The following is a 13424-nucleotide window of genomic DNA, read 5'->3' as shown; positions in this document are numbered from 1 at the left end:
TTCCAAAGCCACCAAATCACTCCACCGGGGGTGATGCTAGGGGGGGAGTCACTCCAGCCAGGGGGGCCTGCTCCAAACTGCCGCCCTCCAGTGGCCGGCGCCCTAGGCAAATGCCTAAGGCTGCCTAGTGGTGGCGTCGGCCCTCGTAACATCCATTCACATGCCCTGCCCTGCGAATTGCGCTTGTGAATGGGTGGCACCAGCCAACCATTCGGGCAGGGTTTGATCTCGCAAGGCTGCAACCAGAATAACTCCCCTATCCCCAATATGCCACCCAGCCCACGAGTCCCGAGTAACTATACCAGTATTGGAGACTTTTTTTTGGGCTGAAAATGCGTCTTTGTTGCAATGTAAAGCAGTTACAGTAGGACGCAGTTACAGTGCCAGATACACATATGCCCCCACAGTGCCATATATGCCCCCACAATGCCAGAAACACATATGCCCCCAAAGTACCAGAATTTCCACCAGCAGTACAACTCACCATCTGCTGTCTCCATCTGCTGCTGTTGGGGGGGGGGGGGGGGAGTGCAGTACATGCCTCTCCTGCCCTCACCCCAGTCCGGCATCTCCCTGGCCTCGGTCTCCTCCTCCGCCGCCGTCGCTTCCGAGGGGAGTGCTCATCCCATGGCGCTTATCTCCTTCCCCCTCACTGTGTCTGGTCTGTCCCTGTGACTGGGCCGTCAGCCAATCATATCTCAAGGGCTGGCTCCTGATTAACTGCCGTCCCGCAAGTTCTGACTGGCAGCCAATCAGGAGCCGGCCCACAAGCTCTCATTGACTGACGGCCGAGACAGGGACAGACTAGACACATTGAGGGGGAAGGAGATATGAGCCATGCGCTGAGCACTCCCCTTACCTCGGAAGCAACGCTGGAGGACAATGAGGGGGAGGAGAGACGCACACTGCGCTCACTCCCCTCTGAAGGGAACATGCGGCTGGTGGAGCTGGCCCCCGGCTTTTTAACTGTGGCAGACAAGGCATGCTGCCCTGGGCGGCTGCATGGCTTGTTTGCCTGTAGAAACGGCCCTGTGAACGGAGCAGGGTTTAACTCTGGCTGGGTGGTGTGTACCTGATTGCTGGGCTACAAAAATTAGCAGCCGTGCCATAAGGTCTGAATCAGGCCCATTGTGTGTAACTGAGTCTGTATAATACGCAGAATAGAACTTGTATTGGAAAAAAGCTGCGGCTACTACATTGTACAGATTCAGAAACTCAGTTTCCCACATATATACATGTGTTTCATATATTATATATTTATTGGGTCTAGCCGCAAAAAAAATGGATGGATTACTTATTGCAGGATGTATTATTACTGAGTCACCTTGACAGTGGTTCCGATAGGAGTCCGGTCTGGCAATCAATAGAAGTAAAGTGATTGCACCTGTGAACACCTGGCTTGCTGTGAGCTGCTGTGCTACTGTGCATGTGTCAAAGTCTGGTGGCACATGTGTGCCATCTATCTGGTTAACTGGCTAGCACCATCAAAGATGGTGTCAGCTGCCGGGGCCAAGTTCTGGAGCTTGATAAATTCTATAGGGGTTAATTCTGCTGTTGGTAATGGAGGCACAGTAGCAGATATCAGAGACATCTGCTCTGGTTCCTCTAGGGCAGGCATGTCTAAACTGTGGCCCTCCAGATGTTGAGAAACTACACATCCCAGCATGCCTTGACATAGTTTTAGAATCCCTAATAGCAAAACTGTGGCAAGGCATGATGGAACGTGTAGTTTTACATGTAGTTTTACAACAGCCGGAGGGCCATAGTTTGGACATGCCTGCTCTAGGGTGTACCAGGGGTTCCTTATAATTTTCTTTATAATTATGTTATGAAAATGATCTCTATTTCATTCTCTTTTTGGCAGTGTCAAAGTCATTTTACAAAGCAGTGATTGTTTGACCAGGAAACTGCTGCCTTTTGGTACTCTAAAATACTACATGACTAACATTAAAGGAAATGGGGGATACTGTGTCTTGGACACACAATAGAGATTCAGTTGTCAGAACCAGGCATGCAGCACAATGACAGCAGAACTGCTAAGATGTGACAGGGGAACGTGTTGTGACTTTGCTTTGAAAGCTGCAGTTCCCTGTTACAAAAAAAATCGCCAAGCTAAAATGCCTGACAGACAGTGCCCTTATTTTAGCTTTTGTCATTGTTCTTGTCCCAACTATGATTGTTACACATAAGACAAAAAACAAGATTACACATGGCTAACCCTTGATTGAAGTCGGCAAAACAAGACAGTTACTGTATGATTCTGTTTTATCATAATCGAGACCTCCAAATGCCTACTAAATTCTCCTCTATGACCCACTCAGGATTCTAAACTTGTAATTCTTACTCTTTACAGTTTTTAATATTCTCTCCCCGCTACTCTGTGCCTTCTCTCCCCGCCATTCTGTGCCTTCAGTCCCCGTCACTCCGTGCCTTCAGTCCCTGCCACTCTGTGCCTTCAGTCCCCGCCACTCTGTGCCTTCACTCCCCGCCACTCTGTGCCTTCACTCCCCGCCACTCTGGGCCTTCACTCCCCGCCACTCTGGGACTTCAGTCCCCGCCACTCTGGGACTTCTCTCCCAGCCTCTCTGGGCTGTCACTCCCCGCCACTCTGGGCTGTCACTCCCCGCCACTCTGGGCCTTCACTCCCAGCCACTCTGGGCCTTCACTCCCCGCCACTCTGGGCCTTCACTCCCCGCCACTCTGTGCCTTCAATCCCCGCCACTCTGCGCCTTCAGTCCCTGCCACTCTGTGCCTTCACTCCCCGCCACTCTGCCTTCACTCCCCGCAACTCTGTGCCTTCACTCCCCGCCACTCTGTGCAGTCTCTCACCACCACTCTGTGCCTTCACTTTCCACCACTCTGTGCCTTCACTGCCCATCACTCTGTGCCTTCTCTCCCTGCCACTCTGGGCCTTCACTCCCCGCCACTCTGGGACTTCAGTCCCCACCACTCTGGGACTTCTCTCCCTGCCACTCTGGGCCGCCACTCCCCGCCACTCTGGGCCTTCACTCCCAGCCACTCTGGGCCTTCACTCCCCGCCACTCTGTGCCTTCAATCCCCGTCACTCTGCGCCTTCAATCCCCGCCACTCTGCGCCTTCAGTCCCCGCCACTCTGCGCCTTCAGTTCCCGCCACTCTGTGGGTTCTCTCCCCGCCACTCTGTGCCTTCTCTCCCCGCCACTCTGTGCAGTCTCTCCCCGCCACTCTGTGCAGTCTCTCCCCGCCACTCTGTGCAGTCTCTCCCCGCCACTCTGGGCCTTCTCTTGCGAACACCTAATGTGAACACCTCAATGTCGACAGTTATGATATCACCATTGTTAAAATGTCAACAGGCAGCATGCTGACATTCTCAAAACGTTGACATCTGAATTCCTGACATTCTCAGAATGCTGACATTAAGGTTAGCCTGCATGCTGGGTTAGGCACAACGGGAAGGCTTGGGGTAAGAAACAGGGTTGGGGATATGGCCAGGGTAGGTGAGGGGTGGTTAGGTTTAGGCAGAAGAGGGAGGGTCAGGTTTAAGAAATAGGGATGGGCATATGGCCAGGGTACTTGCAGTAACACTGATCTGTGAGATGATGCCACCAGTCACATGACTGCCAGGACACGGAAGGAACATTCGTTGGGAGCAGGTAGGTCACCACAGGGCCAACAGGGATGATGTCAGTATTGACATGATGAATGTCAACTTGCCCCATGTTGACATTATGACCATGTCCACTTTATGAATGTCGACATACTGTATAATACCACCTCTATTTTCCAGGCTATGAGATTGCTTCTGCCTACATCAGAGCAATGCTCTGCAGATATCCAGAAACATAATAACCGTCCGACAACTGCACTTCAAGCGAGTACTGTAAGTTCATTACCTTGGGGAAGAAGATCCATTCTTTTTGTCTGATCTATGTTTTCTTTGTTCTTATGATCTGGAAGATGAGCTGGGTTTGGCGACAAGGCCTTAGTTTCTGTAGTATGTACCAGCGGTGGGGTCTCTTTGTCCAGTGACAGGGGCTGTAAGGACCTTACATGTCTGCTTGTAGATCTCGTTGACTGGGTGAGGAAGAAAACACGTTCAAGTTAACGACACAATGCGTGGCCCTCCCGATCTGTGGTAGGAGTGGCTGAGTGTCAGCATGGATATACTAATCATGGGTCTCATGCAATAGTTATCCTACTGAACTGCACAGATCCAGGTGTGTGGTTCTACACAATCAGTTCTATATAACTTTGGTGTAGACATAAATGTGTTGACACTGGCAATAAAGGGAGGGGTGACCGGCACACACATTTGGGGTCCCTACATACTGCAGTTTAAATTTCCCCCAGTGGCACAGCTGTTCGTTAACAGTGGATGCTGAGGATCCTCTCTGCCACGTACCCTGTAGGTATTGTATAATTATATTGTAGAAACATGAACACAAAGGTGGATATACTCTATAGCAGTGTTTTTCAACCACTGCGCCGTGGCACTCTTGTGTGCCTTGAGCTGTTCTCAAGTGTGCCCCCAGGTCTAGAGATGCCCAAACCAGTTTACAGCCACCACTAGTTCAACTGTTATTTACTGGTCTCTTCTTTTCATGTAAAGGGCCAATGTATTTTATTTTTGTTACCTGTGGGGACCAGTGTTATTGATTTTTATATGGAGGCCAATAGGTTTTTTTTTTTCTTCCTGTGGGGGCCAATGTGTTTTGCCCTGTGGGGACCTCATGGTGTGCCTTGGCAATTTTAAAATCTTATTTAGTGTGCACAAGGCTGAAATTCACTGTCTATAGGGATGTATAGACACATCATAATGCCATTGCTTTCAAAGGATAAATTAAACATACCTAAAGATATTAAAGTTTGCATGGAAGATTAAGCATGCCTTCATTTGCATGACCAGTTATACGTTCTTATACCAGTATGACCACCTGTAGACGCACTAATGCACACCTCTGTTGAGGACCTGGCACTGTTTTTTCTTACAGTGGCTGGCGGCGGTCCCAAAACCTTGGACCCAAAGGCAATGTGTGATCTGTCTCCCTTCCTGATGTCCCGGGAGCTGCCATATCCTCTTGTAGAGAGTGCATCTGCAGAGACACATTTAGTGTAAAATACATAATTATCAATAGTAATGTGATACCATATTACATTACATGTTCTGATGTATTCCAATCATATAATATAGCAAGGATGTTTGCCCATAATGTATTTATTGACCATACGTTAAAAAAAAAAACCAGAAGGTGAAGACTGATCAAATCTTAGTGAGACATACGTGTACAGGGGAGAGACCAGCTTCTGTTATTTTGTCTAACACTGGGGCAGATGTATTAAGCCTTAACAAGAATTAATGCAGGGGTGATAAAGAGAGATAAATGACCAGCCAATCAGTGCCTTACTGACTTTTTTTCAAACACAGTCTATAACCAGGGCCACCTTAACAGCAGTGTGGGCTCGTGTGCAAAGCAATGCACTGGGGCCCTTACCCATTCTCCCCTCCTAGGGGTGGGGGGTGCTATCAGCAGCAGCTTTGATGTTCCACGGGTGGCAGGGGCTGCTCTATCTTCCACTCAACATGTAGAACCTGGAGCAGTAACTTCTGCTAATTACTCCTTTATTGCACAGGTGGTGGCAGGGTGAACACTAACGTCTGGAAGGGGGCACTGAGCTGAATGAAGGGTCCCTTGTAAATGACATCCAGGGAGGTAGGTGGTGTTTTATACGCAGGGGAGGGTTGGATAATGGAGTGGGCTTAATATTCGTCATTTTCCGGTGAAAGGGCAGCTTGTGTGACTGCAGATATCGCCATTATCTGGAAATAAATTTCTTAGCCTTCAATAGTACAGTATAAAAACCTAGAGTCCCAATTTTCAGAAGGTGCTGGGAACTTGGGGATCAGAGATCAGGAGCCAGAGCAATCTATTGACAAAAATATAAAACTGTACACCAGCCATTTGGAGCAGGAGCAGGGACTGGCTGCTGGACGGCTGATATCTCTGGTTTTGGGCATGATAGAGACAAGCCACTAGTGTCAACTATATGCTTGGCCGTCTAGAGGCCCCCTCTAAGCCTGGACCCTTAGGGGTAAATTTACTAAGGTGGGAGTTCTATTAACGAAGGGATGTTGCCCATAGCAACCAATCAGATTCTATCTAGCATCTTGTAGAAGGGCTGCAATCAGCTCTGTATGTTCCCCTGAGTTTTAGGAACCTCTGGCCCAAACATTTGTCAGATTGGGGAGTAATAAATCTGCTTTACTGTAAGTTTCATTTATTTTTACCTATTGTTCTGAGCAGTGTGCTTCAAAATTAATTAGGGATGTGCACCGGCCACTTTTCGGGTTTTGGGTTCTGATTACCCTGAGGTTTTGGGTTCTAATGGGTTTTGGCAAAACACCTCCTAAGTGTTTTGTGTTTGGATTTTTTGGGTTTTGGGTTCTGATTTTTTTGTTAAAAAATAACATTCATTTCCACTCATTTCCAGTCTATTCTGAACACCTTACACTATTGTTTTAAGGGCAAAAGGTTGCACCGAGGTAGCTGGATAACTATGCTAAGCCACACAAGTGTGCGGCACAAACACGTGGCTCATGTAAGAGTGGCACTGCAGCGGCAGACAAGTACTAGGTAGGTACACTTAGGCAGTAACACTGCCAGTGGCAACAGTGGACTGAGTAAATAATACTGGCAACCTCTATTCACAGTATTCAGTGCAGGCAGGCAGCACCAGTGGACTATATATAATTCAATTAATTAAGTATTAATAATATAGCAGCCTAGTAGGTAGAGAAAATAAACTATTAGGTAGGTAGGCAGTAGCACTGCCAGTGGTCAACACAAAAGGTAGTTACACACCCCCAGTAGCTTTATGCAGTGCACCAGCAGAATTTACAGTATAATAATTAATTTTATTATTAGGTACTGCTTGGCAGTGGCACTCAGTGGCACACGTCAGTGCACCAGCAGCATGGAATTATTTTTTACAGTCCCACACAGCACAAGTATTATTTTTTAATTAAATTAGATATAGCAGCCTAGTATGTACTAGGTAGGTACACTAGGTAGGCAGTAGCACTGCCAGTGGCAACAGTGGACTGAGTAACTAAATAATACTGGCAGATTCAGTGCAGGCAGCACCAGTGGACTATATATAATATAATTAATTATTCATATAATATATATTACAGCGCAGCACCGGAGGTAGACCCCAGCACAGAGGAGACAGTAGTACTACAGGTACACAGTTAGACTTTCCTCCTTGCTAGGGAGAGCCCACCCTAAGCAGAGAGGAGAACAGTATACACAGCAGCACTGAGGGAGACAGCCCCAGCGAATAAAATAATTGCACAGCACACCAGAGGTAGACCGCACAGAGGAGACAGTAGTACTACAAGTACACAGTTAGACTACACAGCAGCACTGAGAGACAGCCCAAGCGAATAAAAAATATTGCGTTCAAGCTCAAGTTTAAGCCCCAGCAGCAGCACCAACACACCCTCTCCCAACCCACTACTAGACTGGAGTGAAGATGGCGGGCGCAGCAGCTGCTATTTAAAGCCTCGCAAAATCCAGTGCCGGGAGATGACGTTCTGACCACGCGGACGGACCCGAGTCAGGCGGGAATCTCCGAGCGCCGCTCGGAACCGGGCTCCGAATGATGTGTCCGTGGGGGCTCGGATCTCTGGAATCCGAGTCTGCACATCTCTAACATTAATAAACAGTAATCCCTTAATTTTTACTTGACATCCCAATTATTTTAATATGTTTTTAATTTCCGACTAAATAAAAAAATGGGCATTTAATTACACTTAAAGGAATCTATCAGCTTTGTAAAGATACTTCAGTAAATTGAACACTACAAAAGGTATTTCATCTTGGCTATAAATCTTACATGAAACCACTTTTATTGGCAAATATTCTACTTCTGAAACAAGTGTTCCCATCCACGTACAAGGACGATGGCAGAATGCAGCAGGGGGTCATTTAATTGATAGAAATCTCAAATAATTGACCAACATGGGAAACTTCCTTCAAACATAATTAGAGTTTTAAAGGGTTTCCAAGCTCACGCATGTTGTGAGTCCGCTATTATTTTGTACATCCTCCAAGCTCATTTCTAAATGAAATATTTGGACAAATATGACAAAGCTCTGCCATATCTGTTTGTGCTTATTATCTTTAATCACATCAAAGGTAGCAACATTACAGGAAGACCAGAACTACCTCAGTGTGTGCATCTGACACCAAAGAAGATCTTTATACACACTACCATACCTCCCAACTGTCCCGCTTACCGCGGGAACGTCCCAATATTCGGGGACGTTCCCGCGTCCCGCCCGGGGCCGCCATTGTCCCGCGGTGGGGGGGGGGACAGTTGGGAGTCCCCCCAGCCTGCCAAGAGTAGATGCTGGGCGCATGCGCCCAGTGTCTATTCAGCGCCGATGAGCGGCGGAAAACGGGGGCCGTCCTACCAACTGCAGAAGTTGGGAGGTATGCACTTCTATCTTTAAGAAGATGATGGAAGGCACAAAAAAATTCAACCGAAGGTGCATACACACTGGGCGATTTTGCCCAGTGTGTTTTTGACAGTGATGATGTGGAAAATCGCTGGGTTGAGCAATTTTCACATCTCTAATCGATTTTCCTGGGGTTGGATGACTTTCCATAGTAGGACGCTATGGAAAGCCATCCATCCCGTCAATCATCTGCTGGTAATACCAGCAGATGAGCGGCGGCGGCTGGGATAATGCGGGAGCGTGCATCAGCGATCATTGCTGCCCCATACACACTGGTCGGCTTTTGATCTGAAAGCAGCTCAAACGGTAAAACTGGGTTGCTTTCATTTTGAAATTGCCCACTGTGTATGGGCCTTACAAGTACTATTCAGACCTGATTGCTGCTGTGCGGTTTTACAGAGCCCTATGATCAGATAGCCACCACCCCGCCAGAGTGAAAATCCGCCCTGTTCAAGGCTGTGAATGACTTCCGTTGATCATATTACAGCTGCAAATCCATTTGCAACTGGCTCATCGTCTAATGATTTTTCCACTGTGTGTGGTCTGTGCATAGCCCTGACCCTTCCACAACTCTGCAATAAACACAGAATGATCGGCGCCGGAGCTAAAGTCACACCCAGTGGCGTAGCTACATATGTGGCAGACCCTGCGGTGGCTTGGGGGAGCAGCACCAATGGGGTCTGTGGTGGGCACCGCTGAGTGAACTGACAGGCAACCCAGGCAGCAGTGAGCGCTGAGCTGGTTCCGCCCTGTACATATCTAATGAGCGGGGACCCAGTGCAGTGCATATTAAATGTGGGTCCCCGCTCATTAGATATGAACTTCAGTGCCTGTCAGATCAGCTAGCAGCACCTGTAGTCCATCGCCTTGCCCCATCTTGGGGGTGGGGGCGCCAGAATTTTTTGGGTAGGGGGAGAAAAATTTCTAGCTACGCCACTGGTCACACCCCTTCCTTCACAACACCTGCATTTTCTCTAACACAAACAGATAACGGCAGGTTACCACCCACAAGCGGTGACTTGTTATCAATCAAATAGCGGCAGGCTTGCAATGAAAAAAAAAATCGCTGAATTTTGGCATTGCGCATGCTTACTGTGATGCGTACACATGCACAATTATTTTGATAATCGATAGCCGAGCGAATTCGCACAACAGCAATCAGTTCTGAATGCCACTAAAACAATCACCCAGCAATGTGACTGGGAAGTGGCCATTCAGGTGCACGGTATGAAGATGGTAGATTAACACTCATATGGTCGACACAAGCAAAAGGTTGACACATGCAAAGGTCGGCATGAGTTGTTTGGGATTTTTTTTTACCTTTTTCATACTTTTCCATCCACGTAGACTCTGACTGGGAATTGTAAAGTCCTGGCACGAAGCATGGCGGATAAAGCGAGCCATGTAGGGGAACGCGGTACACTAATTAAGGCTTCGTATGCTCAAATATCGACATTGACACACAATTTTTTTTTTTATTTTAATGTCAAACTTTTAATTTGTCAACTTTTTCCATGTCGACCCATTGCTTCTGTTGACCTTTTGTCACTGCCGACTTTGTGCATCTCATCCTTTTGGCATCAATCTAGACATTGTCCACCTAATATACCACACCCCAGATGGACAGAAATGGCCTATATTATGGGCTGGTATTAGAAGTGTTACGAGCATATCGTTGAAGTGTTGGCGCACACAGGCCCTTAATCGCTCACATTAGAGACCATACATAATTGTTGTATTCACTGGGAGAAGTTACCAGATTCCCACAGTAATGGCCAGTTACACACCAAGAAGGCGGCCATTTTGTAGGGAGAATGCAACTTCTAGAAACGTGACATTAGTGAAGGTCTATTGCCTTAGAGATACCATCTTTCTTGGTGCAGCAAACAAAATGGCTGCTTCAGTGATGTCACTAGGTCCTAAAGAATAGGCTGTGTTCGCTCAACCCAAAGCACCCCAAATGCTGAATTGATAGTTGTACACAAACCCGATGACAGAGACCGTTTTAGAAAATGGGGGCATGTCATCCTCATGTTGTAGGTATGGCCAGGGTCCGCATCTTCTTATGGTGGGAGGTGTAGTGACATTAGCACATGTCGTACCAGCAGCAGGCACGGTAATGCATAACATTCTGAAAACCAGCCTCTGCTTCTAAATTAATCTCTCTAAACTGAGGAAACTTCAAATGTTTGCAATAAATTCAAAAACTTATTTAATTAAAATTATGATCATGAACTTCTAACATTACTGTGAAGGAAATAAATACATTTTCAATCTTGTCATTTTAAAGTAAATTACTGGTTTTGATGCAAACTCAGTGGAGCAATACAGGCTGTCATTAGTGACTTGAACTCCTCTATTAAATAACAAGACCTGACTCTGTTCAATTAGACTTAGGCATATGAAATGCTGCAAATCGTACCTGATCAACACAAGCAGGCAGGCCAACATGAGGATTGAAAAATCAGGGCAATATTAACATTATTATTCACATTACGGAAATGATTTACTACAAATACAAACTCCTATTTACATATCAAGTGTAGAGACGCAGTCGGAAAACCTTGGAAGGAAGATCGAAAGAATAACACGATTTCAGCTTGTGTCTCAATATTTCAAGATCGGGGCTGTAACTTGGGTGGCACGACATTTGTCATTGCAAAGAGCACTGCAAGGTAGGGGGCACTGTTCTGCAGCACTTGGAAGGTCCTGGGTTTGAATCCTGGGTATGACAGTATTTTGAAATGTGTGCTTTAAATACAGAAGGATGTGACTAGGGATCCCAATCCAGGGTATTTTTTGCTTTTCAATCTGGGTTTTGGGATTTAAAAATTCCGGGATTCCATTAAGTTCATCAATGTAATTAGTTTAATCACCCTCTCCCCCCAAACCAGGCACCCTGCATTGTCACTTACCCTGTGGTGGGGCATCAGTTGGGAGCCAGGCTGTGTGCAGTGGTCAGGAGCCGGGCAGTGGTGCTGTGGTTGGGAGCCGGGCAGTGGTGCTGTGGTTGGGAGCCAGGTGGTGGTGCTGTGGTCGGGAGCCACGCTGTGCTGTGGCGGTCTGAAGCCTAGCTGACTGCTCAGCATCACCTCCGATATCATGTCATGCGGTGCACTGCCACCGAGCCGCACAACCAGAGCCAGGAGCAGCCGGGCAGCATCTGAGCAATTGCTCAGCCCTGTCTGTTGTTAGATTTGTGCATGCACAGGCTAATCTCATAATCCCAGCATTTTAAGAGCCAAATCCCAGGATCCCGCTGATCCAGATTCCGGTATTGGCTATTCTAGATATGCAGGGGTGGGGTCCTGGGGTGCACACCAATTGAGAGGTGCGACCCTGCGGAGACCTTTCAGTAGAACTGCATACAAAGTCAAAGGTGCACCTGCACCTTTGACTTTGTATGCAGTTCTATTCTAGATATGATTGCTAATATGCGTGATTTAATATGAAGGATAATGTAACAAAATGACAAAAAACTAGGAAATTGAACACCCCCCACCTAAATCTAACTCTCTCGGCCTGCACTTGTGGTGCAATATGGTTTTGCCCATTTGTACGCCTTTTTTGCTTTGCTAACAAAGCTGAATGAGGCGCTAGATCTAAATATAATAATTATTTTATTTATATAGCACTTTTTCTCCAATAGGACTCAAGGTGCATGAGAGATAAAATACTAGCCAATCAGCTTCTACCTTATATGTTATAGGCTGTGTTTGAAAAATAACAGGATCACATTAATTATTACTTTAATACTCACAATTTTTTATTATTCTCTGAGCTTTGATAAATACCCACCATAACATTAAAAAGGTCACCATTTAACAAAAGACCATTCAGTTAGACATTAACTCTATGAACATACTTTAAATAGATATAAATGTGAATTAACGACTATACAGTTTAAACTACAGTTGAACTGACACAGACAAACTAATTTGAGATTCCTTTTTAATGAATTTATTATCACTCTCCTGTTCTATTTTGTAACCATTAATAAAAGTTACATTTTAATTATCAAGTCTGAATTCATAGATTTAAAGCGTGCACCGACATAAACCCTTTTCAGACATAGCTAGAATCACAAGTTTTTGCCAGGGCTCAGCCAAACTACCTGGGTCTCACTTATTAAAAAGGCACTAACCTGTTCCAGGGTCAGAGCCCCTCCTATTGACCACAATTTTTCCTGGGACTGTGCAACCCGAGACTTTAGACAGCCAGAGCTGTCTGAAGGGGGCCAGAACTGCCAGCTGACACCCTAAACTGTGTACTCTTCCAGCTTCCCTTGCCTAGTATTCATTCCCTCACCCGGTCACCCTTCAGTGCTCAGGTCTTCAGTCCTGGTGACACATGTCTGTTTAAATCCCTCCCGATGCTCAGGTCTTCAGTCCTGTGACAAATCTGCAAACTACACAATTTGTGCCCTAACCTCCACACTTTATAAAGTGTAGACTCACATTGAAAGGGAGTGGACACACAATAGTACACCCAACCTAATTTAGGCCACACAGTAGCACAATCACATTCACATTACAACGCATGTAGTGCCACTGATTCATATTACATCACATACTGTAGTAGTGACCTTTATTCACCTTATGACACACAGTAGGGTCCCTTATTCACATTAAATCATGTTACGCTAATGCTACACAGTAGTACTCCTTATAAATGTATGCCACACAATAGTGCAGCTTATTAAATATATGCCACACAATAGTGCAGCTTATTAAATGTATGCCACACAATAGTGCAGCTTATTAAAGAAATGCTTCACAGTAGTATTCCTTATACAGTACATGTATGCCACACAGTAGTATTATTTACACATAATACCCACAGTAGTATTGCTTTTTCACATTATAGCACAGCAGTAGCACCCCTTACACAAAATATTCACAGTAAGAGCCCTTTATACATACAGT

General features: G+C 46.2%; 1 protein-coding gene across 10 annotated transcripts in view; it reads right to left on the bottom strand.

The window, feature by feature from the left end:
* CFAP20DC (CFAP20 domain containing) overlaps positions 1–13424 on the bottom strand; it is a 269546-nt gene that overhangs the window by 150904 nt on the left and 105218 nt on the right. For all 10 annotated transcript variants that reach the window (XM_083156078.1, XM_083156081.1, XM_083156084.1 and 7 more), the window contains exons 9-10: positions 4935–5071; positions 3872–4052 (exon numbers count right to left, since the gene is read on the bottom strand). In XM_083156078.1, the coding sequence (XP_083012204.1) occupies positions 3872–4052; positions 4935–5071 (318 nt within the window). The remainder of the gene's footprint in view (positions 1–3871; positions 4053–4934; positions 5072–13424) is intronic.

This window comes from Crinia signifera, chromosome 8 (genome assembly GCF_055691185.1).
Source record: "Crinia signifera chromosome 8, ASM5569118v1, whole genome shotgun sequence".
Classification (NCBI taxonomy): Eukaryota; Metazoa; Chordata; class Amphibia; order Anura; family Myobatrachidae; genus Crinia; species Crinia signifera.
The sequence above is the reverse complement of the archived record's forward strand: the minus strand, read 5'-3'. Positions and strand labels throughout refer to the sequence as shown.